Below are 27,943 nucleotides of genomic sequence, written 5' to 3' on the forward strand. Positions count from 1 at the left end.
AACTCATATTTTTAAATTAATAGCAAGGAAGAACATTTAAAAATTTAAAGAATGTCAACTAATTGTGACAGACTAGTCTTTCATCTGACCCTTCTCCCTAATCTCCTGAGACATAACTAAAAATGGGTCACAGTCTGTCTTGAAATTAAGTGTGGCCATATGATTTGGTTCCAGAAAGTAGAATGTGGGTGGAAGTGATGTACATCTATTTCAGATCTGAGTCATTAAAAACTTTCCATGTGAATCCTTCACGGTATCTTCCCTTTGGCAACAACCTTGGAAGCAAGTTGTTGAAGATGACAGAACTAGACGTTAGAAGGAGCCAGGGTTCCTAAATAACTGCCTGGAGAAATGCTCCTTACTAAATAGAAACATTTATGTTGGACTTTAGACAAGCTAGAAGTTGATGATTAGCCAAAGAAGCTACTGTTAACAACACAAAAATCTTGTTTTATTTTAAAATATTTGAAAATACATAGTAGCTTCAATGGAGAAGGCAATGACACCCCACTCCAGTACTCTTGCCTGGAAAATCCCATGGATGGAGGAGCCTGGTAGGCTGCAGTCCATGGGGTTGCTGAGTCGGACATGACTGAGCGACTTCACTTTCACTTTTCACTTTCCTGCATTGGAGAAGGCAACGGCAACCCACTGCAGTGTTCTTGCCTGGAGAATCCCAGGAACGGGGGAGCCTGGTGGACTGCCATCTATGGGGTCGCACAGAGTCGGACACGACTGAAGCGACTTAGCAGCAGCAGCAGCAGCAGCTTCAAATGTGAGTATCATGTTATCAAGATTAATAATCCTCCAAAGAAAATACTTACTCAGGAGACTATAGTTTCAATTAAAGTTTCTAGATCAAGTTAGAAATCCTAAGACTATATATCCAGTTTTCAGAGTATAGTTATAGATATACAAATTGAAGGAAGAATGTAATTTCTTTACTATTTATAGTATTTTCCCACCATAAGGAAATTAAAATTTTACCGCACCAAATTTGTTATAGACAAATTTAAGACTTTTATCCATCTGGAAATTGTTTTTATAAGGTTCATTTACTCCCTTACTTTATGAGTCTTCATACCTACTCTTCTTTTCACAACTTACAACACTTTCCCCTTAATATTCATTCTCAATGGGTGATCTTAATTTCGACTTCACTAAGAAAACTGAAGCTATGAAACCGAAAGTTCTACGAATTTCTATCCACCGCCATCTTGTGATATACATGGTTCCTTTTCTCTTGTTACTATGTTTCTCTTGTTACTATGTTTCTCTTATTTCTCCTCAGTTCTGTCTATTCTCCTAGCTAAAATGTTAGTCACTTGGTCATATCCGATTCTTTGCGATCCCACAGACTGTAGCCTGCCAGGCTCCTCTGTCCATGGAATTAAAAATTCTCCAGGCAAGAATACTGGAGTGGATTGCCATTCCCTTCTCCAGGGGAGCTTTCTGACCCAGGGAGCGAACCTGGGTCTCCTGCATTGCAGGCAGATTCTTTACCATCTGAGCCACCAGGGAAGCACTTTAATCTCCCAGCAGATGTGATCACTTTTCCCCATTACAGGCCATTCTACCAAAAAAAAAAAAATCTTCTTTCTCTTCGGTATAACCATTTCCTATCATCCCGAATCTTTCTGTAATTAAACTTTCTATTAATTTTTATATCTTTTTAAAAAAGAATCTTCTTTTGACCCACTTCCATGTCAAGTGGACATTGTGGACATGTCATTAATCTTCCCTTTCAAGTATAACTTCTTGAGTTTCTTACTTTTGATGAAGACAGCTGTCTCCACTTTTTCCCTTCCTTTGCTTAAGGAAGTAATCAAATTCCACTTCACTGAAACTGCCATGTGTTAAGTTGCTTCAGTCGTGTCTAACTCTGTGACATGAAAAGAGTTGTCCAACTTTTTGTCCAAATGTAAGTGCTAGAAGATAAGGCTTATTTTTTCTGTTTCATTCACTGTTATATTCCCAGTATCTAGAACTGTGCTTAAGTCTTAGTGTGGTACATGTGTGCTCAGTCATGTCAGATTCTTTGTGACCCTATGGACGTGTAGCCCACCATAATCCTCTGCCCGTGGGATTTTTCAGGCAAGAATACTGGAGTGGGTTGCCATACCCTTTTCCAGGGGATCTTCCGAACCCAGGGATTGAATCTGACTCTCTTAAGCCTCCTGCATTGGCAGGCGAGTTTTTACCACTAGTGCCACCTGTTCAGTTCAGTTTAGTTGAGTCGCTCAGTCGTGTCCGACTCTTTGCAACCCCATGAATCACAGCACGCCAGGCCTCCCTGTCCATCACCAACTCCCGGAGTTCACTCAGACTCATGTCCATCGAGTCCGTGATGCCATTCAGCCATCTCATCCTCTGTCATCCCCTTCTCCTCCTGCGCCCAATCCCTCCCAGCATCAAAGTCTTTTCCAATGAGTCAACTCTTCGCATCAGGTGGCCAAAGTACTGGAGCTTCAGCTTCAGCATCATTCCCTCCAAAGAAATCCCAGGGCTGATCTCCTTCAGAATGGACTGGTTGGATCTCCTTGCAGTCCAAGGGACTCTCAAGAGTCTTCTCCAACACCACAGTTCAAAAGCATCAATTCTTCGGCACTCAGCTTTCTTCACAATCCAATTCTCACATCCATACATGACCACTGGAAAAACCGTAACCTTGACTAGATGGACCTTTGTTGGCAAAGTAATGTCTCTGCTTTTCAATTCGCTATCTAGGTCGGTCATAACTTTTCTTCCAAGGAGTAGAGTCTTTTAATTTCATGGCTGCAACACCATCTGCAGTGACTTAGGAGCCCAAAAAAATAAAGTCTGACACTATTTCCAATGTTTCCCCATCTAGTTCCCATGAAATGATGGGACCAGATGCCATGATCTTTGTTTTCTGAATGTTGAGCTTTAAGCCAACTTTTTCACTCTCCTCTTTCACTTTCATCAAGAGGCTTTTTAGTTCCTCTTCACTTTCTGCCATAAGGGTGGTGTTATCTGCATATCTGAGGTTATTGATATTTCCCCTGGCAATCTTGATTCCAGCTTGTGCTTCCTCCAGCCCAGCGTTTCTCATGATGTACCCTGCCATAGAAGTTCAATAAGCAGGGTGACAATATACAGCCTTGACATACTCCTTCTCCTATTTGGAACCAGTTTGTTGTTCCATGTCCAGTTCTAACTGTTGCTTCCTGACCTGCATACAGGTTTCTCAAGAGGCAGGTTAGGTGGTCTGATATTCCCATCTCTTTCAGAATTTTCCACAGTTTATTGTGATCCACACAGTCAAAGGCTTTTAGGCATAGTCAATAAAGCAGAAATAGATGTTTTTCTGGAATTCTCTTGCTTTTTCCATGATCCAGCTGATGTTGGCAATTTGATCTCTGGTTCCTCTGCCTTTTCAAAAACCAGCTTGAACATCTGGAAGTTCACGGTTCCGTATTGCTGAAGTCTGGCTTGGAGAATTCTGAGCATTACTTTACTAGCATGTGAGATGAGTGCAATTGTGCGGTAGTTTGAGCATTCTTTGGCATTGCCTTTCTTTGGGATTGGAATGAAAACTGACCTTTTCCAGTCCTGTGGTCACTGCTGAGTTTTCCAAATTTGCTGGCATATTGAGTGCAGCACTTTCACAGCATCATCTTTCAGGATTTGAAATAGCTCAACTGGAATTCCATTACCTCCACTAGCTTTGTTGTAGTGATGGTTTCTAAGGCCCACCTGACTTCACATTCTAGGATGTCTGGCTCTAGGTGAGTGATCACACCTTCGTGATTATCTTGGTCATGAAGATCTTTTTTGTACAGTTCTTCTGTGTATTCTTGCCACCTCTTCTTAATATCTTCTGCTTCTGTTAGGTCCATACCATTTCTGTCCTTTATCGAGCCCATCTTTGCATGAAATGTTTCCTTGGTATCTCTAATTTTCTTGAAGAGATCTCTAGCCTTTCCCATTCTGTTCTTTTCCTCTATTTCTTTGCATTGATCGCTGAGGAAGGCTTTCTTATCTCTCCTTGCAATTCTTTGGAACTCTGCATTCAGATGCTTATATCTCCTTTTCTCCTTTGCTTTTCACTTCTCTTCTTTTCACAGCTATTTGTAAGGACTCCCCAGGCAGCCATTTTGCTTTTTTTGCATTTCTTTTCCATGGGGATGGTCTTGATCCCTGTCTCCTGTACAATGTCACGAACCTCATTCCATAGTTCATCAGGCACTCTATCTATCAGATCTAGGCCCTTAAATCTATTTCTCACTTCCACTGTATAATCATGAGGGATTTGATTTAGGCCATTCCTGAATGGTCTAGTGGTTTTCCCTACTTTCTTCAATTTCAGTCTGAATTTGGCAATAAGGAGTTCATGATCTGAGCCACAGTCAGCTCCTGGTCTTGTTTTTGTTGACTGTATAGAGCTTCTCCATCTTTGGCTGCAAAGGAGATAATCTGATGGTGTTGATCATCTGGTGATGTCCACGTGTAGAGTCTTCTCTTATTATTGGAAGAGGGTGTTTGCTATGACCAATGCATTTTCTTGGCAAAACTCTATTAGCCTTTGCCCTGCTTCATTCCGCATTCCAAGGCCAAATTTGCCTGTTACTCCAGGTGTTTCTTGACTTTCTACTTTTGCATTCCAGTCCCCTATAATGAAAAGGACATCTTTTTTGGGTGTTTTAAAAGGTCTTGTAGGTCTTCATAGAACCATTCAACTTCAGCTTCTTCAGCATTACTGGTTGGGGCATAGACTTGGATTACTGTGATATTAAATGGTTTGCCTTGGAAACGAACAGAGATCATTCTGTCGTTTTTGAGATTGCATCCAAGTACTGCATTTCAGACTCTTTTGTTGACCATTATGGCTACTCCATTTCTTCTGAGGGATTCCTGTCCACAGTAGTAGATATAATGGTCATCTGAGTTAAATTCACCCATTCCAGTCCATTTTAGTTTGCTGATTCCTAGAAAGTTGACATTCACTCTTGCCATCTCCTGTTTGACCACTTCCAATTTGCCTTGATTCATGGACCTGACACCCCAGGTTCCTATGCAATATTGCTCTTTATAGCATCGGACCTTGCTTCTATCATCAGTCACATCCACAACTGGGTATTGTTTTTGCTTTGGCTCCACCTCTTCATTCTTTCTGGAGTTATTTCTCCACTGATCTCCAGTAGCATATTGGGCACCTACTGACCTGGGGAGTTCATCTTTCAGTATCCTATCATTTTGCCTTTTCATACTGTTCATTGGGTTCTCAAGGCAAGAATACTAAAGTGATTTGCCATTCCCTTCTCCAGTGGACCACATTGTGTCAGACCTCTCCACCATGCCCGCCTGTCTTGGGTGGCCCCACAGGGCATGGCTTAGTTTCATTGAGTTAGTGCCACCTGGGAAGCCTGAAACTGCCATTGTTCAGATTAACGAAGACCTCCACATTAATGACACACTAATCAATTTTACCTTACCTTTGAGCAGCATTTAATACAATTTATCACTTTTCTTGTAATTTTTAATTTTTATTTTTACTTTATTTTGCTTTACAATACTGCATTGGTTTTGCCATACATTGACATGAATCTGCCACGGGTGGACATGAGTTCCCAATCCTGAACCCCCCTCCCACCTCCCACCCCGTATCATCTCTCTGGATCATCCCTGTGCACCAGCCCCAAGCATCCTGTATCCTGTATCAAACATAGACTGGCGATTCGTTTCTTACATGATAGTATACGTTTCAGTGCCATTCTCCCAAATCATCCCACCCTCTCCCTCTCCCTCAGAGTCCAAAAGACTGTTCTATACATCTGTGTCTCTTTTGCTGTCTCGCATACAGGGTTATCATTACCATCTTTCTAAATTCCATATATATGTGTTAGTATACTGTATTGGTGTTTTTCTTTCTGGCTTACTTCACTATCGGCTCCAGTTTCATCCATCTCATTAGAACTGATTCAAATGTATTCTTTTTAATGGCTGAGTAACTCCGTTGTGTATATGTACCACAGCTTTCTTATCCATTCATCTGCTGATGGACATCTAGGTTGCTTCCATGTCCTGGCTATTATAAACAGTGCTGCAATGAACATTGGGGTACATGTGTCTCTTTCAATTCTGGTTTCCTCAGTGTGTATGCCCAGCAGTGGGATTGCTGGGTCATATGGCAATTCTATTTGCAATTTTTAAAGGAATCTACACACTGTTCTCCATAGTGGCTGTACTAGTTTGCATTCCCACCAACAGTGTAAGAGGGTTCCCTTTTCTCCACACCCTCTCCAGCATTTATTGCTTGCAGACTTTTGGATCGTAGCCATTCTGACTGGTGTGAAATGGTACCTCATTGTGGTCTTGATTTGCATTTCTCTGATAATGAATGATGTTGGAAATAAAAGCAAAAATAAACAAATGGGATCTAATTAAAATTAAAAGCTTCTGCACAACAAAGGAAACTATAAGCAAGGTGAAAAGACAGCCTTCTGAATCGGAGAAAATAATAGCAAATGAAGCAACTGACAAACAACTAATCTCAAAAATATACAAGCAGCTCAATTCCAGAAAAATAAACGACCCAATCAAAAAATGGGCCAAAGAACTAAATAGACATTTCTCCAAAGAAGACATACGGATGGCTAACAAACACATGAAAAGATGCTTGACATCACTCTTCTTTGAAATACCTTCTTGCTAGACTTCACTATTACCCTAGCTAATCCTTTCATGGCTCCTTCTCATCCTTGACCTCTTCTCTTTCCTAGGTATAGTCACGCTCACAACTGTACATGTTCTCATCCACTCTGATAGCTTTAAATATGCTAACTCCCAAATTTATATCACTACCCTGGATCTGTCTCTAAGCCTCCTTAACTAAATTGTATTGCTTGGCCCTTTTTATTATATCCCACATCTAATCTTCAAAATAGATCTAGAAGTTGACTTCTTTATTCCTCTGCTGCTCTCACCTTTGTTCAAGCCGCTGTAATCTTTCATGTGCATTATTAAAATAACTAGTTTTCCTCTGTCTTCTTTTTAAAATCTGTTCTCAATACAGCAGTCAGAAAGCTTTATTTTAAAAACATAAGTCAGATCATGGTCTTTGCTCAGAAATGTCTGCTAATTTCATATCATATTCAGAGTAAAAGCCAAAGTTCTCACAATAGCCTATAACCATTATATAATCTGTCCACCCAAATTCTCTATCCTGTTAAATACAGGCCTTTTCTAATTTATACCCTTCTTTTGCTCATTATCCTCTACCCACACTGGCCTCCTTGCTGCTTCCCAGATACACTTAGCATATTTCCACCTCTGGGCCTTTATACTTTTTGTTCCTTTTATCAGGAATGTTATCCTCAAGATAGCCACAGTTTCACTATTCATCAGCTCTTCAAATGTCATTTCAGTATGGGTCACTCTACATAAAATTTCAAGTCTTTTCAACACTCTCTAATACTCTTGTTTTATTTCTTCTTGGCAATTATCCTTAACTAATATCCTATGTGTTTATATAGTTTATTTACTGCCTATTTTCCCTGTAAAATGTAAGCTCTGGAAGAAGGTAAGTCTTATTTTTGCTACATCCCCAGCATCTAGGACTGTGCTCAAGTCTTAGCGTGGCACATACACACATGTGCTGAGTCATGTCTGATGCTTTATGGCCTTCCCCCTCAGGGGACCCTCCCGACCCGGGGACCAGATCCATGGCGCCTGCTTCTCTTGCGCTGCAGGTGGATTCTTCACCGTGGAACCAGATACTCAATAAACATTTGCCAAGTGAATGTGGAATAAATGAAGTATTTCAGGCAGTCATATCAGGAGAATCTTTTTTCTTGCAACGTAAAGCCATTTGTCAATTTTATCAACAGATAAATCAAAGCTGCTTCAGACATGAAACAAATAAAATGACCTCAAGATTTAAAAAATAAATAATACTAGCAAAGTTATGATTAAGCTGCTCGGGCGACCTCACAGAAACAATGAGAAGTATTTATGTGAATCCAAAATATTTTAATAGTAAAGAATAAACAGTATATCTCAACAACATGTTCCTAGTGTTCAATGGACAATTTTATAAGTGCAAAAACTTAGCCAAAATAGTTTTCATCAATTCAAGAAAAGGTAAAACCAAAACAGTCATCTAATTATCTGAAGAGAATTACAAATTTTTAAGTAACAATGTGGTTATTTCCCATTTAGGCTGATACATTAAAATATAAAGAAACAAATTGTTTACAAATCAAAAGTCTTAATTTCAGAATATGTTTGGCTCTTTAGAAAATAAGAATTAAAAACTTAACTATAAATTTTCTGTTATAGGCTCCTTAATCACACTGATTTTCTGAAATTAAACAAACAGCTTTTCTGCTTCCTTTAGTTTTTGTTTCCTATTCATCTTAGCAATTACAGCCCAACGGTCCTCCTGCGTTTTCCTCATAGTTTCAGACTTCTGCATAGATCCGGGAGTTGTTAGAGATGAAGGAGTCTGGATAGAAAATAAAGTCATAATATGTTTAACTCAAAAAAAAAAAAAAGAACTAAATCCAGATTTTGAAATTTGCTTTCCAAAATAACTACCTTTTTTGGTGTTCTGACACAAAGATGAGAAATTGGTGGATTATTATTCTTACATAGTTTTCTCAGTGTTTCTTCCTCTGAAACCATGCTCTTAAAGAAAAATATAAAAATATAATTTGGAGGCTGCCGCCATTAATATTATAAAATTTTTGGCTATATTCTACATATGAGAATGAAATGGAAGAGTATAAAGAGGAAGAAAAAAAGAGGCAAGGAAAGGAGAAAGAAGAGGAAAGAAAATTTAAAAGCCTGAAGGAAGAAGACAATGACAAACTAAACTCTCAGTCTACCAGACAAGGAAATCTGATTTTGATTCTACTAACCATACATCTAAAGGGTTATGCAGAATACAAGATGTATACGAATAGTGTTTTTCTACTGATTTCTATTTCAGTTTCACTTTCCCCACTCTTTTTCCCAGGCTTTTTATTTAAACATACTTAGGCCTTATAATAAGCATTCATAATCCTATAAAAATTATAAATGTTGCCAATTATCAATTTCTGAATATTTTCCCAAGTAATAATAGCTAACACTTATTTAGTTCTTTCTTTATGTCAGGCACTGTTTTAAGCACTTAGCATATTTTAATTGGTTTTAATCCTTACAACATTTTTATGATCTATATGTACTATTATTATCTCCATTTTAAAGGTGAGGAAATGAGACACACAAATATTAAGTAACTTGCCCAAGACTATACAGCTAGTAAGAGATAGAGCCAGGATTAAAATCCAGGTAGGCTGGCTCCAGAATCCATTTTCTTAATGAACATGTAACACAAATTTAGTCAGAAGCAAACAGTTCACAATATCTTTTCCTGCTCATTAGAGAGTCACATTTAATACAAATTTCAGAAGGTTCATGGATGAAAATATTTAATCATTTTCATAAATTCTAAGATTTCAGCAGAATTCACTAAGTCACAAAATTTCTCTTTCTTCTTGAACAGGCTTAGGCAATTTGTGTATTTCAAGTAGTTTTTCCATTTCTTAATTTCTTCTAGGTTATCTAATTTGTTGGCACATTTGTTCACAGTACTCTCTATCTCTAAAAAGTTGGTAATAACATCTCCAATTATATTTCTGACTTTTGTCAGTCAAGCTAAGGTTTGTCAATTTAATTGACCTTTTGAAAGAAATAAATTTTGACTTCATTCATTTTCTCTGTTTTCTTTTCCCTAATTTGTTTGTCTCCATTCTTATTATTTTCCTCCTCTGTCACCTTTGGGTTTAGTGTGATCTTCTTTTTCTAGTTCTTTAAGGTAAAAAGTTAGTTTATTGATTTTCTTTTTCATTGTAGAAATTTAGAGCTATACATTTCCTTTAGAGCACGCGTTTTTCTGTCTCATGTAAGTTTTGGTGTACTGTGTTTTCACTTTCATTCATCTCTAAGTCAAATTCCCCTTGTGTTTTCTTCTCTGATCCATTGGTTGGTTAGAAGTGTATTAATTCTCACAAATTTTTGAATTTTCTAGTTTTCCTTCTCTTTCTGATTTCTAACTTCATCTCTTTGTATTCAGAGAAGATAATTTATATATGATGCCTAGTTTTTTAACTCTATTGAGACTTGTTTTGGGACCTACATGGTCTATCCTGGAGAATATCCATGTACAGCTGGGAAGAATGTGTATTCTTTTGTTGAACTCAATGTTCTATATGTGTCTATTAAATCTATTTGGTGTGTGTTGTTCCAATCTTATTTCCTTACTTATCTTCTGTCTAGTTGTTTTACCCATTATTGAAGGAGAGGTATTGAAGTATCCAACTATTAATGTATAACTGTCCATTTCTTCAATTCTATAAAGCTTTGCTTCATATATTTTAAGGGTATGTTATTAGGTGTATAAATGATTAAAACTGTCGTAACTTCTTGCTATATTGAACCTCTTATTTACATATAATGTCCTTATTTGTTTCTTGTACTTTTTGATTTAAAATCTATTTTGTCAGATATTGGTAAAACCAACCCACCTCTTCTTTGGTTTGCATATCTTTTTCCAGCCTTTCACATTTAGCCAATTTGAAGCTAACATAAGTCTTTTTTTGTTTATTGGAGTATATAATCCTCCAAATATACATTGTAAATTACTCATATAAGTAATTACTGATAAAGAGAGACTAATTTTTGCGTTTTTGATATTCATTTCCTATATGCTTTATAGATGTTTTGTTTTGTTTTGATTTGGTTTTGGTTACTCATTTCCTCTATTATTACCTTCTTTTCTATCTAGGTAACATTTTTGGTAGCAAAATGTTTTGATTTCCTTCCCATTTCCTTTTGTGTATATTCTATGCTTTTGTGGTTACCATAGGGACTACATATAACAACCAAACATTATAGTAACCTAATTTGAATTTATACTAACTTCAATAGCCTACACAAACAGCTCCATTTTCCTTCTGTTACTGATGTCAAAATTACATCTTCATATATTGTGTGCCCAGCAATATAGATAAATTAAGCATTAGCTTTTAAGTTATGTAGAAAATAAAAAGTAAAGTTAGAAACCAAAATTACAATCATTTCAGCTTTTATAATTTCCCATGTACTTGACTTTATCAAAGACCTTTAATTTCATGTGACAATTATAACTGATAAAGCCTATTGTGAAATATCTTCTTAGATAATTTAAACTGTAATAGTATAAATAAAATACTGTAGTGTTCATGGTGTTACGAAGTTGTGATGCTACTTTCAAAAATGACATGAAATCATGAGTTATTCTAAATCTCAGATAAGTAAAGAAACTAGCCTAAATTCAGAAAAAAACTATGAATTCTAGACCTAGTATCTCTAATTCCAGAGCTCATGCTCTTTCTGCTAATTCTCATCACTTTTTTTAATATCTTTAATATCTTGACTTCAGTTTTACCTGGAAATTATTGTGTACAATGACATACATAGGCCATGGAGCTGGACAGTTGGTGTTCAAATTTTGGCTCCATGACTTTCTAGTTATGTGATATTGGAAAAGTACCAGTGTGACTCAGTTTCCTCATCTGTAAAATCAGAATAAGAACTCTGTCTCTACTTCTAGAGTGTTAGATTGTTTTAAAAAATAACTGAAGTATTCTGTGTAAAGTTTTTACAATAGTGCCTGGTTCATAGTCTTAATCATTAGCTATAAAACAAAGAGATACTAGAGTAGAAATTTTCTTTAAGTTAACTTAAATAATTACAATTTTAAGACTTCAGCTATTCATTATTCCAGAATAAATGAAAGCAGAGGTCTCAAAGCAGTATAAAAGCTTGAAGAATCTCACAGTTATGAGTTGTAATAATAAAACAAATGGCTTTAATTACAATTTTGTAATTAAGAATCTTTGGTAAATTGCTCCATTTTGTATAATGAGGTTAGTCTGGTTTTAAACTAAATGAGTTTAAGTTTAATTATTCTTAATAAATTATTATTATGCCTTTAGAAAATAATGATATGTATGAAGTAGGGAGTAACTGGTCATACAAACTGCTAGAGGAACTATCCTCCTTAAACATGCCATTTTTAACACATTAACTCTTTAAGAATCATAGAAATGTTATTGTTTTCCATCAATAAGTGGTATAAAATTAAAGAAAACATTTATAATATGCAAAATCAAGGAGTCCTGAACAACAAATTTGGCTGCAAGATTAAAGGTATCCAGTGGGCCTCAAAAAGAAAAAGGTAAAGAAAATAACACTCTTCTGGAAAACAAGAGAATTAGTCATCTCAAATGCCAACTATGTCATATCAAGTATTTCAAAATGTCCTGTTTTCTGAAGTTTAGGGAGATTTTTTTTAACCCTAATTTTTTAAAATGCTGCAAAAGCAGAGAGTCCTATATTATAGGAGAATTTTACTTCTTTTCAGTATTGCAGTCATAGATACTATGCACATATATTATACACATACATCAAGAAATAATGTAGAAATATAATAATATAAACAATAAATGTTGATTATTTGTAATAATTTTACCAAAAGATCAGTAGTTTCTGAACTATCCGAATTAATATCAAACTCAAAGACCATTTTTCTCTTTTTACTATTACTTTCTTCAATGGGTACATTCTTGTTTCCTCTTTGCTGAATTTTTAGTTTTGTTGGTGTTTTCACAGTATATGCCTATCCAAAAGAAAAGAAAACAAAACAAAAAATTATCCCATCAAATAAAACATATATTATTAATAAAGGCAGGTTGAATCTTTAACAATCAATAATAACTCTCCATTATTACTGGCATGTGTATGAAGTAGAAATTTTGGATAAGAATTTAATTCAGAAGTTTTTAATAAAATAATGGGGGAGAGGGAGGGAGAGAAGGAGAAAGGAAGGATGCAAGAGACACTGCAGCTTCAGTAGCCAACAACCTTAAGAGAGACTTAAACTTTTCAAACAATGATTAAGATCAAAGAACTGAGAGCTTTTATTACTACATAAAAATCCTGATTTATAAGAAAGCAAGTTTGCTCATGTTTTGTTGATAAAGTAATTCCATTAGTCAATGTTTAGTATTACATATTATCCTGTAATATGTAAGTTTATAAGTTTTAAAAACTGTCTTTAAAAAGTAAGGTCACTGATATCAGCACGAATGGCAGAGTTAACCTCCAAAAATTTGCTCTTCCACAAAGCAATAAAAATGCCAGTAAAAGTGGTCAAAATCAATTTGTTTATAACTGTGGAAATTAACAAAAAGCTTGCCACAACCTAAAGAGTTGTTTCTTTTTTTTTAATGGCTGAACCTCTGTAAGAAGAGCAAACTTAGCAGTGCCTGAACTTTTCCTCTTCTCATCCCCTGCTCTCTTAAAAAGAACATTCCTGGTCCAGCCTGGCAGCCAATGAACAGAGCAAAACACACTTGGGCGCTCTTTCAAAATTTTATGCTCAAACAGTTGTCAATATTTGACCTGTCCAGTGATTCTCTGGCTTCCCTTATGGAGTTGTTGTGTTTTGTTATTCAGTCGCTAAGTCGTGTCTGACTCTGCAAGCCCATGGGCTGCAACATGCCAGGCTTCCCTGTCCTTCACTATCTCCTGGAGTTTGCTCAAACTCATGTCCATTGAATAAGTGATGCCATCCAACCATCTCATCCTCTGTCACCCCCTTCTCCTCCTGCCCTCAATCTTTCTGGCATCAGGGTCTTTTCCAATGAGTCAGCTCTTTGCATCAAGTGGCCAAAGTACTGAAGCTTTAACAGTTACAAACAAGTGTTTTAACTTCAGTCCCATCACTTCATGGCAAATAGAAGGGGAAAAGTGGAAGCAGTGACAGACTTAATTTTCTTGGGCTCCAAAAGCACTGCTGATGGTGACTGCAGCCATTAAATTGAAAGACACTTGCTCCTTAGAAGGAAAGCTATGACAAGCCTAGATAGTGTATTAACAAGCAGAGACATCACTTTGCCAACAAAGGTCCACAGAGTCAAAATTACAGTTTTTCCAGTAGTCATGTATGGATATGGAATTAAAACATAAAGAAGGCTAAGCACCAAAGAATTGATGCTTTCGAACTGGAAAAGACTCTTGAGAGTTCCTTGGACTGCAAGGAGATCAAACCAGTTAATCTGAAAGAAAGTTCAGTTCAGTTGCTCAGTCATGTCCAACTCTTTGCAACCCCATGAACTGCAGCACCCAGGCTTCCCTGTCCATCACAACTCCTGGAGTTTGCTCAAACTCATATCCTTTGAATCAGTGATGCTATCCAACTGTCTCATCCTCTGTTGTCCCCTTCTCCTCCTGCCCTCAATCTTTCCCAGCATCTGGGTCTTTTCTAATGAGTCAACTCTTCACATGAGGTGGCTAAAGTATTGAAGTTTCAGCTTCAGCATCAGTCCTTCCAATGAATATTCAGGACTCATCTCCTTTAGGATGGACTGGCTGGATCTCCTTGCAGTCCAAGGGACTCTCAAGAGTCTTCTCCAACACCACAGTTCAAAAGCATCAATTCTTTCGCACTCAGCTTTCTTTATGGTCCAACTCTCACATCCATACATGACCACTGGAAAGACCATAGCTTTGACTAGATGGACTTTTGCTGGCAAAGTAATGTCTCTACTTTTTAATACACTGTCTAGGTTTGCCATAGCTTTTCTTCCAAGGAGCAAGCATCTTTTAATTTCATGGCTGCAATCACCATCTACAGTGATTTTGGAGCCCAAGAAAATAAAGTCTGACACTGTTTCCACTGTCTCCCCATCTATTTGCCATGAAGTGATGGGACCAGATGCCATGATCTTCATTTTCTGAATGTTGAGTTTTAAGCCTACTTTTTCACTCTCCTCTTTCACTTTCATCAAGAGGCTCTTCAGTTCTTCACTTTCTGCCGTAAGGGTGGTGTCATCTGCATATCTGAGGTTATTGATATTTCTCCCAGCAATCTTGATTCCAGCTTGTACTTCATTCAGTCTGGCATTTCGCATGATGTACTCTGCATACAAGTTAAATAAGCAGGATGACAATATACAGCTTTGACATACTCCTTTCCCGATTTGGAAGCAGTCTGTTGTTTCATGTCCAGTTCTAACTGTTGTTCCTTGACCTGCATACAGATTTCTCAGGAGGCAGGTAAGGTGGTCTGGTATTCCCATCTCTTGAAGAATTTTCCACAGTTTATTGTGATCCACACAGTCAAAGGATTTGGCGAAGTCAATAAAGCAGAAGTAGATGTTTTTCTGGAACTCTCTTACTTTTTCAATGATCCAACAGATGTTGGTAATTTGATCTCTGGTTCCTCTGCCTTTTCTAAATCCAGCTTGAACATCTGAAGAAAATCAACCCTAAATATTCATTGGTAGGAATGATGCTGAAGCTGAAGCTCCAATACTTTGGCCACCTGATGCGAAGACCCAACTCATTGGAAAAGACCTTGATGCTAGGAAAGACTGAGGGCAGAAGGAGAAGGGGGCACCAGAGGATGAGAAGGTTGGATGCCATCATCAACTCAATGGACATGAGCTTGCTCAAACTCCAGGATATAGTGAAGGACAAGAAAGTTTGATGTGCTGCAGACCATGGGGTTGCAAAGAGTTAGACATGACTTAGCAACCTAACAACAATTCTTTAATAGAAATCATTTTATATTTTGAATAATAAAATAATAAATACAACAAGATAATTTCATATAAAAGCCTTGCTATGTACTTTACTAATTTTCATAATTTCCATGAGGTGGATAAAACTGTACATATAATTCAATATATATAATACAGGATATAAGTGGGACTATTTTTGTCTGAAATTGTCAACTAAAGCACAAAGTTGGGGGGGAAAGTGCTAGTAACTTACACTCTAAAGAAAGCAATGTATAATTAGGGTTACCTCCTTCTCTAAGGCTTATTAAAAGGTGGTAGAACAGGACTAACAATCACCAGATATCTCTCTTATTCCCAGTTAATTTATGCAAATGGAGAGGGAAAAGCACAAAATTTTGGCTTACGGGGTAAAGATAGGTTGAAATACTCCTCCATCAACTCTCAAGGCAAGTAAGGATATAACTCTAAAAGGGAGTTTTCCTTTTTATAGTTGAGTAATTTTCCATTGAGGGGACATATCTATACCTATGGCTGATTCATGTTTATGTTTGGCAGAAACCATCACAATACTGTAAAGTAATTATTCTCTAGTTAAATTTTTTTTAAAAAAAAGAAGCCTTATAATGACTAATGGTGCCTTCTAGAAGGGGAGACTGGCATGTCATTCCCTAGGTGGATATAAACCTAGGAAGAAGACTTATTTATCTGTCTTTATGTCCACCTGAACAAGTAAAAAGAAATCAGAGTAAGACAGATGGCAGAGAGGAGGAGAGGGGAAGTCAGAAGTAGAGCACTATACACCACCTTTTAGCACTGAAAGGTTGAAAGAATTCCCCATGGATTAAGTGGACATGTTGAAGATAGCTAGATACGAGCCACCTTGCTAGTGGTACCTGCTTCACAAGGGCTGACTGCTAACTAAAAGACTCCAGCAACGAGATGATGAGGAGTAAACAGCAAAGGGAGGTAACTGAGGTGATACTGGAAAATTCAAGTCAAAATTAGAGCTTGTCTATCAGGGACCTATGCACTGGTAAAAGCCAGAAAGCGATAAAATTTGCCCAAGATGTCATTAAGTTGTGTACAGTGATAGAATAAAACAAACTATTTCACACTGGTGTAACAAATAACCAAAACTTTCAAGACAAAGTTGTTTATACCTATGTGTTTGATACCAGATATATGGTATATGATACCAGAGACTTTTATTTTAAAAAAAAGGACAATTTTCTTAGAAATTTTAGCAACAAACCTTTGGTAATGGTGTAGATAAAATATTTTTGGCAGGTGTACGCAGATAGTCTCTTTTATCTGTTGAAGATCTGCTCTGATCAGCTGATGGGAAGGTTTGAGATACATTTTGTGAAAACGGTACTTTAGAATCAAGTTTCCAATAATTAGTTTCAGGTGTTTCCAATAAAGGTGTCTGTGTTTTCTATTGAACAACAAAAATGAATGAAGTCATCATTAAGTGTCATTTTAACTAAAGGGCGGCAACTTATAAAAATAACACTGAAATAAACTGGAATTTACACTCAAGTGTAGTATTGAGTAGAAAACTTTGACTAAATTACACCTATCTTCTTTATGACTTTGTTTTTCTTATTTAAGATGAAAATGGTTTTTGCTCCCTTTGTTCTCACAGTGCTGCTAAAAAAATAAATAATAATCTCAACTCTCTATTTGACCAAAAGTTGGAAAGTCTCCAAAGAAAATTCTCTAGTCCTGGTGGGAAAAAAAAAATCTTAATTTGTGATTCATTCCAATAACCCTACAGCCCAAAGGTATCTCTTTCATGTTTTCATAAATCCTGTTTCATCTGTAAAAATATCAGCCATTTTCTATCCATTAGTTTCATTCACCTTCAGAACACAAAAAAAGGAGAGAGGAAAAATGATGAATGTAAAAACCTACAGAAATTTTCAGGGCAAGATAAAGGAGCTGATTATGAGGCATAAATTACTATGTATAAAATAAATAAGCTACAAGGATATATTGTACAGCACAGAGAATATACCCAATATTTTATAATAACTACAACTGGAGTATAACCTTTAAAAATTGTGAATCACTATGTTGTATAACTGGAATTTATATTTAATAATACTATAAGCAAACTATACCTCAATTTAAAAATAAAATAAAATAATTTTTAAAGGAGATAAATGAGGTAATTTGCAGGTTTCTTGCCAAGTTCATAACACTTTTTCACACAAAAAATTAATTTTGGTATCATTCTTTCAGAGTTGCATTTTACATCAGTTCAGTTCAGTTCAGTTGCTCAGTCATGTCCGACTCTTTGCAACCCCAAGAATTGTAGCATGTCAGGCCTCCCTGTCCGTCACCAACTCCCAGAGTTCACTCAGACCCATGTTCATCGAGTTGGTGATGCCATCAGCCATCTCATCCTCTGTCGTCCCCTTCTCCTCCTGCCGCCAATCCCTCCCAGCATCAAAGTCTTTTCCAATGAGTCAACTCTTCGCATCAGGTGGCCAAAGTACTGGAGTTTCAGCTTTAGTATCAGTCCTTCCAAAGAACACCCAGGACTGATCTCCTTCAGAATGGACTGGTTGGATCTCCTTGCAGTCCAAGGGACTCTCAAGAATATTCTCCAACACCACAGTTCAAAAGCATCAATTCTTCGGCGCTCAGCCTCCTTCACAGTCCAACTCTCACATCCATACATGACTACTGGAAAAACCATAGCCTTGACTAGATGGACCTTTGTTGGCAAAGTAATGTCTCTGCTTTTTAATATGCAGTCTAGGTTGGTCATAACTTTCCTTCCAAGGAGTAAGCGTCTTTTAATTTCATGGCTGCAATCACCATCTACAGTGATTTTGGAGCCCAAAAAACTACAGTCTGTCACTGTTTCCACTGTTTTCCCATCTAGTTCCCATGAAGTGATGGGACCAGATGCCATGATCTTCGCTTTCTGAATGTTGAGCTTTAAGCCAACTTTTTCGCTCTCCTCTTTCACTTTCATCAAGAGGCTTTTTAGTTCCTCTTCACTTTCTGCCATAAGGGTGGTGTCATCTGCATATCAGGTTATTGATATTTCCCCCAGCAATCTTGATTCCAGCTTGTGCTTCTTCCAGCCCAGCGTTTCTCATGATGTACTCTGCATAGAAGTTAAATAAGCAAGGTGACAATATACAGCCTTGATGTACTTCTTTTCCTATTTGGAACTAGTCGTTGTTCCATGTCCAGTTCTAACTTTTGCTTCCTGACCTGCATATAGGTTTCTGAAGAGGCAGGTCAGGTACTCTGGTATTCCCAACTCTTTCAGAATTTTCCACAGTTTATTGTGATCCACACAGTCAGAGGCTTTGGCATAGTCAATAAAGCAGAAATAGATGTTTTTCTGGAACTCTCTTGCTTTTTCAATGACCCAGTGGATGTTGGCAATTTTATCTCTGAGCAAATTTTACATACTCTTTCATAAATATTTCTATAACATAGCTGATAACACAATTTTGATTAAAGAAAACTTTTTCTGCTCTCTGAACTTATCAGGAATCATCCTCAGAATCTCCCAAATTTAACTGCCTTCATAAAAGGACAAATTTTCTTCATCCAAAAGGACTGAGAATGGCAACTATACCACCTTGTGGTCATATCTGGGAATCTAACATTTCTCTAGTAGCTTGGTAGACAAAGAAAATGCACCAGCATTCTAGACTACTGAAATAACCCTCTTTGTAATACCTCATGAAGACGTATGTACTCTCCTACAAGTTACATTCTTTTCTAACTATTACATTTCCAGTGATGCATATATACACAACATTCATGCTTTTCTCTGTCATAGTTTTTAAACAAATACTTATTCGGCATGTCCTATGTGCCAAGCACTATTTCAAATGCTTCACAAATACTATCTCATTTAATCTTCATAACAACTTTTGGGAAAAGGTACTATTATTATCCTTTTATAGATGATAAGACTGAAGTAAGAAGAAGTAACATACCCAAACTCAGAAATCTTTGATTGATAGACCTAACAATTATTATATATAAGGTCTGTGATACTTCAATATTGTTAGAATAAAGCATAGCACACAAAAGCCTATTTGAATCTTTTCATTTATCATTTTCTCATTATCTGCAATATATATATCCAGACCCCCAGGTAAAATATAGGGAATTAACTAATCTTTTTGATAAGGTATATAGAGAATAGATATAATTACTAGGATTATACAGGAATCAAAACAAATCTGTAAGAATATCTGATATATATTTTTACAATATGAACATATTCTATATTTAGAAGTAACTCTGGAGTTTAACCAATATATTATTGTTATCAGACACTTTGCTTAGTCTGTATCTAAGTGAAGTCACTCAGTTGTGTCTGACTCTTTGCAACCCCATGGACTATAGCCTACTAGGCTCCTTTGTCCATGGGATTTTCCAGGCAAGAGTACTGGAGTGGATTGCCATTTCCTTTTCAAGGGGATCTTTCCAACCCAGGGACTGAACCCAGGTCTCCCGCATTGCAGACAGGTGCTTTACCATCTGAGCCACCAGGGAAGCCTAGTCTGTATCTAATCCTCCCAGCTAATACTAATATGACAATAATTTCTCCATATATAATGTTTTCAAGTGTCTATTATATGTGTCTGGACACATTAAGCACTTAATATTCATTCACAGGTAAATAATTCTTTTTTTTCTTCTCTTTGAACACTCACTTCAGTCGTGTCCAACTCTTTGTGACGCTATGGACTGTAGCTTGCCAGGCTCCTCTGTCCATAGGATTCTCTAGGCAAGAATATTGGAGTGGGTTGCCATGTCCTCCTCCAGGTATCTTCCTGACACAGGGATTGGACCCATATCTCTTGCCATTTCCTGCACTGGCAGGTGGGTTGTTTACCACTAGTGACACCTGGGAAGCCCTTCTTTGAACACAAACCTATCAAAATTAAAGCACCATCTATACCTTAACAACTGAACTGTTCTCAACAACTCTGTTATCTTCAATTTACAGTCAGAGCAACTTCTGTAGAGACTTAGGAGACTACATTTATATGTATAAAGAATATTTAATGATTTTAACTAAAACTTGCAAGAACACTCTTCTGTAATAATCCTATATTACCAAATATATTAGAAGCTGAATATAACCTTCCTTTTTCATACTTGATGCTTCCTTTCATGTGCAGGGAACATTCCTAACCTCTCTCTGCTTCCTTAGGGGAAGAGCAATGACTTAACAGGATTGCTGAATATGGAAGGATTAATTGTAGACATATAGTTCAGCCTCTTCCTTATTTCTCCCCTTGGGTAACCAAAGAAGCACACATTCTCCTCTATGCCATGTATCTTAAAAGAGCAGGTCATTCAAGTGGGTAGACTTGTCCTAATCCAGCTCTATCTATGACAAGAGTAGATAAACTTGTTTAATTTGGGATTTCAGGATTAAGAAATCCTGTTTTCTTCAAATATAAGCCACATTATCCAATATTGTTTATCAATAATAAAGATGAAGGACTGATGTTGAAGCTGAAACTCCAATACTTTGGCTACCTGATGTGAAGAGCTGACTCATTTGAAAAGACCCTGATGCTGGGAAAGACTAAGGGCAGGAGGAGAAGGGGACGACAGAGGATGAGATGGTTGGATGGCATCACTGACTCAATGGACATGGGTTTGGGTAGACTCCGGGAGATGGTGAGGGACAGGGAGGCCTGGCATGCTGCGGTTCATGAGGTCACAAAGAGTCAGACACGACTGAGCGACTGAACTGAACTGAACTGAACTGAAAAGATACTATTTGATTTTCACCACCTTTCTCAACTGGTTCAGATTTAAGAAGCAAGATGTAATTTGTTTAGCCCTCTCAAAAACTCAAAATTAGACATAATCTAAACATGAGCTTTAGAATTTTTAAATGAAATGGTTTCCCTCTAACATTGGAAATTTCTCAAGAGAGAAACACAAATGTACCTAATTTAACACTATAATAAAAATTTTAAAAGATTAAAATCTTCTCTAAATTTCCAAATGACAGATGCTTTGAAATGTTTTAGCTAATGCTTTTGGATTGATAAAGAAACAATTTTGGAAATGAAATTGTGTGATATATATTTTAAAAAAAATTTGGGGGGGTATAGTTGATTTATAACATTGTGTCAGTTTCAGGTGTATAGCAAAGTGAATCTGTTACATGTATGCATATGCATATATCCAATCTTGTTTAGATTTTTTCCCATATAGGCCATTACAGTAGAAGTCCCTGAGCTATATAGGAGGTCTTTATTAGTTATCTATTTTATATATAGTAGTGTGCATATCGGAGAAGGCAATGGCAACCCACTCCAGTACTCTTGTCTGGAAAATCCCATGGGCGGAGGATCCTGGTAGGCTGCAGTCCATGGGGTCGCAAAGAGTCAGACACAACTGAGCAACTTCACTTTCACTTTTCACTTTCATGCATTGGAGAAGGAAATGGCAACCCACTCCAATATTCTTGCCTGGAGAATCCCAGGGATGGGGGAGCCTGGTGGGCTGCCATCTATGGGGTCACACAGAGTCGGACACGACTGAAGTGACTTAGCAATAGCAGTAGCAGCAGTGTATATATATCGATTCCAAGCTTCCCATTTATCCTTTCCCAACACCTTCAGTTCAGTTCAGTTCAGTCGCTCAGTTGTGTCCGACTCTTTTCGACCCCATGAATCACAGCACGCCAAGGCCCCCCCTGTCCCTCACCATCTCCCGGAGTCCACCCAAACCCATGTCCATCGAGTCAGTGATGCCATCCAGCCATTTCATCCTCTGTCATCCCCTTCTCCTCCTGCCCCCACTCCCTCCCAGCATCAAAGTCTTTTCCAATGAGTCAATGAGTCAACTCTTTGCATGAGGTGGTCAAAGTACTGGAGTTTCAGCTTTAGCATCATTCCTTCCAAAGAAATCCCAGGGTTGATCTCCTTCAGAATGCACTGGTTGGATCTCCATGCAGTCCAGGGGACTCTCAAGAGTCTTCTCCAACACCACATTTCAAAAGCATTAATTCTTTGGCGCTCAGCCTCCTTCACAGTCCAACCCCTTACTCCCTGGTAATCATAAATTTAATTTCTACATCTGTAACTCTATTTTTGTTTTGTAGATAAGTTCATTTATAGCATTTTTTAGACTCCACATATAAGTGACCATATGTATAGTTCTTTCTCTGACTTCATTCAGTATGACAATCTCTACGTCCATTGCTGCAAATGGTATTATTTTGTTCTTTTCTATGGCTGAGTATTATTCCATTTTATGTTGGTACCACATCTTTTGTGTGATATATTTTTGATGTTATTTTCCAATTTATGATTAAAAATTTACTAAATAGATGTTAGAAAACAAAATGGTTATAAAGAAATTTATGAGAATTGTATAAAACTCTTACCTTGTCTTTTTTTTCTTTGAGAGTAACTCTGTTTTCTTTCATCTCTCTTTTGAGTTCTTCCTATTAAAAGTGAATATCAAGTACATACAATGTAGTCATTACTATTATAAAAATTAATGTTCCTATTATCAAATCTTCCCTAGGAAATACTAATAAAGAATCCTGCCTTCTAAATCTTAAAAAACAATGAAAAGAAAAAAATTACTTCCTTTCTACAGAAGTATGTTATTTGATTTTGATTATCTTTTAAAAAAAATTCTGATCTTCTCTGGCAGGTACCTGTAAACTCCTGAGTAAGTCCTTTAAGACACCAAATCTCAGCTTTTTCATTTGTAAAATGAAGTGCATGGATCAGCTTATAAAGTAAGGGATATACACAATTAACTAGCTATAAAGAGCTGCAAAGAGATCCAAAATATTATGAACCTTTAGAGGCAGAATACACTTATTCTTTGTGTATTAAGAAAATCAATTCAGTTGAATACTGAATAATCAATTTTAAACATGAGATGAACAGGGATGAGGAATAAAAAGAAAGTTACAAAAAAGTACAAAATAGTTATTAAATAATACATAATTTCTCTAGTACTCCAGGAAATAATATATTCTGTTGGAGATCAGTGTATGTACATTCAGTAGGGGAAAAAAGGAAAAATTAACCCTGGCCTAGAAAAAAATAATATGTACAATGCCTTTAATATGATAGTCATCTAGAAAACAGAATGGTTACAGCCTCAAGGAGCCTTACAGGTGTCAGAGAAGGAAAAGTTTCAATGCACATGTACAAGTTTAGGCAAACCTGCTTTGGCTGCCCATGATGCCTCTGCCAATATCTGCACTCACTGAACATCTTGTGTACACCATGCTATCTCTCCTAAAATGTTGCTCCTAACCAGACAATACACTTCACCACTTATTGCCAGAAAGAAGCTGGCAATAAGCTGATATAACAGTAGTCACTGTTCTTATTATGTATCCTATCAACTGGCAATAGTTGATCTTCAGTTATCACAATTGACATCTACTCTGTGGGTATGAAATGCAGTCTTCTAGGATAAAGTACATCCTCTAAACTAGCTAAATTACACTGACTCTCAGAATACACCTCTCAGCTTCTAGAGGACAGAATGGAGAAAGCACCTTCCTAAACTGTACTTTCTCTGACTTTGACTTCTGCAGGTCTGGAGATCTTAGTACAGTCTGTTCTAATACAACATGTGTTTCCAAGGTATGGATTAGCTCATATCCAAAGGTGCTTCTCTGGTAGTATCTAACTGATCATGAGTTCCCTAAACTAATGGGCAGTCCACTAAGGTCCCTACTTAATGAGTAACTAAAAAATGCCTGTAATATGGACTGGCAAAGAAAGGACTGACTTGAGGTACAGGAGTAGAGTATGACAGCCTTGTGCTCACCTTTCAGACCTGAATAAATTTATAAACCTAGAACCTTCTAAATTAAAAGACGGATTTTGCAATAATATCAGAAATACATACTGAATTTTGGAAATTGGATATTAACTATCAGCTAACACCAACTCTTATAACCCATAATGTTACTATTTTTTCACTCACTAGCTTGAGCGCAGGTGTTTTGGGGTCACATGATAAATACATTTAATCTAAGTCCACCTCACGGTGAGCCCATGGAACCATAAACCTATTCTGTGATAAATTTCTTTAGATCCTGAGTATACAGTTGGATAGATAAACTCAGTAAGTGGCATAATCACCGTATTAGTTCTGAATACAGAGTGAGATTTTTTACATTTAGAAGGACCAACTGGAAGACTTTAAAACTCTCTTTCCATATCGAGAATATAGACAAATATACAAAATACCACATCTCACTAGGCAGAGAGTAAGGCACCATCAAGAGATGAAAGACACAGGAAAGATGATTTAGCACAGTCTCACAAAGTTCAAGTAGAAGCTAAGACTATCATCCAGTAACAATTTCTTCATATTGATTGGTATGTAAAAGAGGTCAAAATCAGAACTGGCATATTATGAAAGCCAAAGTGTTAGCTGCTCAGTCATATCTGACTCTTTGCAATCCCATGGACTATAGCCCACCAGGCTCCTCTGTCCACAGAATTCTCTAAGCAAGCACACAGGAGTGGATTGCCATTTTCTACTCTAGTGGATCTTCCCAACCCAGGGATTGAACCTGGGTGTCCTGAATTTTAGGCAGATTCTTTACCATCTGAGCCACCAGGGAATATTGGCTTATTGACTAGGATCAAAATAGAAAACTAAGAAAAAGTTTCATATAAAACATGAGTTCAACTTAAATACTGGAATTGTGCTTTTATCAGGCTTCCCTGGTGGCTTGACAGTAATCTGTCTGCAATGCAGGAGACCACGGTTTAATCCCTGGGTCAAGAAGATCCCCTGGAGAAGGGAATGGCTACCCACTCCAGTATTCTTGCCTGGAGAATTCCATGGACAGAGGAGCCTGGTGAGCTACAGTCCATGAGGTCACAAAAAGTCAGATTAATCTTGATAATATAAAATAATAAAACATAAAAATTATATATATATAATAGGCAGTAGGAGAAAGTGTTCAATTTATTGTTTAAAAACATAAAGGTAACCAGTAAAATGTCTCCACTGTCTTCAAACTAGGGTGCTGGAGAAGAGTCCTGAAAGTCCCTTTACAGCAAGGAGATCAAACCCTTCAATCTTAAAGGAAATCAACCCTGAATACTCATTGGAAGGATTGATGCTGAAGCTGAAGCTCCAGTATTTTGGTCGTCTGATGTGAAGAACTGACTCATTGGAAAAGACCCTGATGCTGGGAAAGACTGAGGGTAGAAGGAGAAGAGGGCATCAGAGGATGAGATGGCTGGATGGTATCGCCGATGCAATAGACATAAACTTGGGCAAACTCCGGGAAATGGTGAGGGACGGAGGCCTGGCATGCTGCAGTCTGTGGGGGTCACAAACAGTGGGACACGACTGGGTGACTGAAAAACAACAACCAATAAAATAATTAAAAAGACTATATACACCTCCCAAATCAACCAAAGATACACACATAATTCAGAGAAAAATAAAATAATTATTAAATTTATATCATTATATTAAATTAATGTAATATAAAATGACAAAAACATGATTAAAATATATATCATACTGATAAGGGTTAATAATCCAGAATATGCAAGGGTCAGGAATCTAGAATATGCAAGGAACTCCTACAACTCAACCAAAAAACCAAGTAATTTTAAAATGGGCAAAAGATGTGAACAGACAGTTCTCCAAAGAGGATATACAAATGGCCAACAAGCTTATGAAAATATGTCCAACATCACTAACTATATGAGAAATGCAAATCAAAAGTACAATGAGCTAACACTTCACATTCATTAGGATGACCACTATCAAAGTAATAGAAAATAAGTGTTGGCAAGGATGCAGAGAAACTGGAATCCTTGCACATTATTAGTAGGAATGAAAAATGGTACAGTTGCTATGGAAAACTATATAGTGGTTCCTCAAAAAATTAATATTAGAATTACCATATGATCCAAGAATCCTACTTTGGGGATATATATCCAAAAGAATTCAAAGCAGGATCTCCAAGAGATATCTGCATACCTCTGTTTATTAAAACATTAATGACAATAGCCAAGAAGTAAAAGCAGCCCAAATTTTCATCATAGATGAATGGATAAAGAATATGTGGTATATACATGCAATGGAATATTCACTTCAGTTCAGTTCAGTTCAGTTCAGTTCAGTCACTCAGTTGTGTCCAACTCTTTGCAACCCCATGAATCACAGCACGCCAGGCCTCCTTGTCCATCACCAACTCCCGGAGTTCACTCAAACTCACATCCATCGTGTCAGTGATGCCATCCAGCCATCTCATCCTCTGTCGTCCCCTTCTCCTCCTGCCCCCAATCCCTTCCATCATGAGTCTTTTCCAATGAGTCAACTCTTCACATGAGGTGGCCAAAATACTGGAGTTTCAGCTTCAGCATCATTCCCTCCAAAGAAATCCCAGGGCTGATCTCCTTCAGAATGCACTGGTTGGATCTCCTTGCAGTCCAAGGGACTCTCAAGAGTCTTCTCCAACACCACAGTTCAAAAGCATCAATTCTTCAGTGCTCAGCTTTCTTCACAGTCCAACTCTAACATCCATACATGACCACTGGAAAAACCATAGCCTTGACTAGACAGACCTTTGTTGGCAAAGTAATGTCTCTGCTTCTGAATATGATATCTAGGTTGGTCATAACTCTTCTTCTAAGAGGTAAGCGTCTTTTAATTTCATGGCTGCAATCACCATCTGCAGTGATTTTGGAGCCCAAAAAATAAAGTCTGACACTGTTTCCACTGTTTCCCCATCTATTTCCCATGAAGTGATGGGACCAGATGCCATGATCTTTGTTTTCTGAATGTTGAGCTTTAGGCCAACTTTTTCACTCTCCTCTTTCACTTTCATAAAGAGGCTTTTTAGTTCCTCTCACTTTCTGCCATAAGGGTGGTGTCATCTGCATATCTGAGGTTATTGGTATTTCTCCCAGCAATCTTGATTCCAGCTTGTGCTTCTTCCAGCCCAGTGTTTCTCATGATGTACTCTGCATAGAAGTTAAATAAGCAGGGTGACAATATACAGCCTTGACGTACTCCTTTTCCTATTTAGAACCAGTCTGTTGTTCCATGTCCAGTTCTAACTTTTGCTTCCCGACCTGCATATAGGTTTCTCAAGAGGCAGGTCAGGTGCTCTGGTATTCCCATCTCTTTCAGAATTTTCCACAGTTTATTGTGATCCACACAGTCAAAGGCTTTGGCATAGTCAATAAAGCAGAAATAGATGTTTTTCTGGAACTCTCTTGCTTTTCTGATGATCCAAATATGGAATATTAGGCAGCCTTTAAAAAGTAATGAGAGAGAGAAAGAGAGAGAGAGGGAAGAAGAAAGTGAGACACAGAGAGAGAGAGGGGAGGGAGGGAAGGACA

At 37.3% G+C, this 27,943-nt stretch overlaps 1 protein-coding gene across 1 annotated transcript in view; it reads right to left on the bottom strand.

Annotated features, from left to right (window-relative positions):
- Window positions 1-7,971: 7,971 nt before the first annotated feature.
- SYCP1 (synaptonemal complex protein 1) overlaps window positions 7,972-27,943 on the bottom strand; it is a 137,515-nt gene continuing 117,543 nt past the window's right edge. Inside the window, exons 28-32 of the mRNA XM_040230971.1 lie at window positions 22,975-23,034; window positions 16,828-17,010; window positions 12,521-12,667; window positions 8,560-8,649; window positions 7,972-8,467 (exon numbers count right to left, since the gene is read on the bottom strand). Coding sequence (XP_040086905.1) covers window positions 8,330-8,467; window positions 8,560-8,649; window positions 12,521-12,667; window positions 16,828-17,010; window positions 22,975-23,034 — 618 coding nt within the window. The 3' untranslated portion in view covers window positions 7,972-8,329. The remainder of the gene's footprint in view (window positions 8,468-8,559; window positions 8,650-12,520; window positions 12,668-16,827; window positions 17,011-22,974; window positions 23,035-27,943) is intronic.

The sequence above is a fragment of the Oryx dammah genome, unplaced genomic scaffold (genome assembly GCF_014754425.2).
Source record: "Oryx dammah isolate SB20612 unplaced genomic scaffold, SCBI_Odam_1.1 HiC_scaffold_28, whole genome shotgun sequence".
NCBI lineage: Eukaryota > Metazoa > Chordata > Mammalia > Artiodactyla > Bovidae > Oryx > Oryx dammah.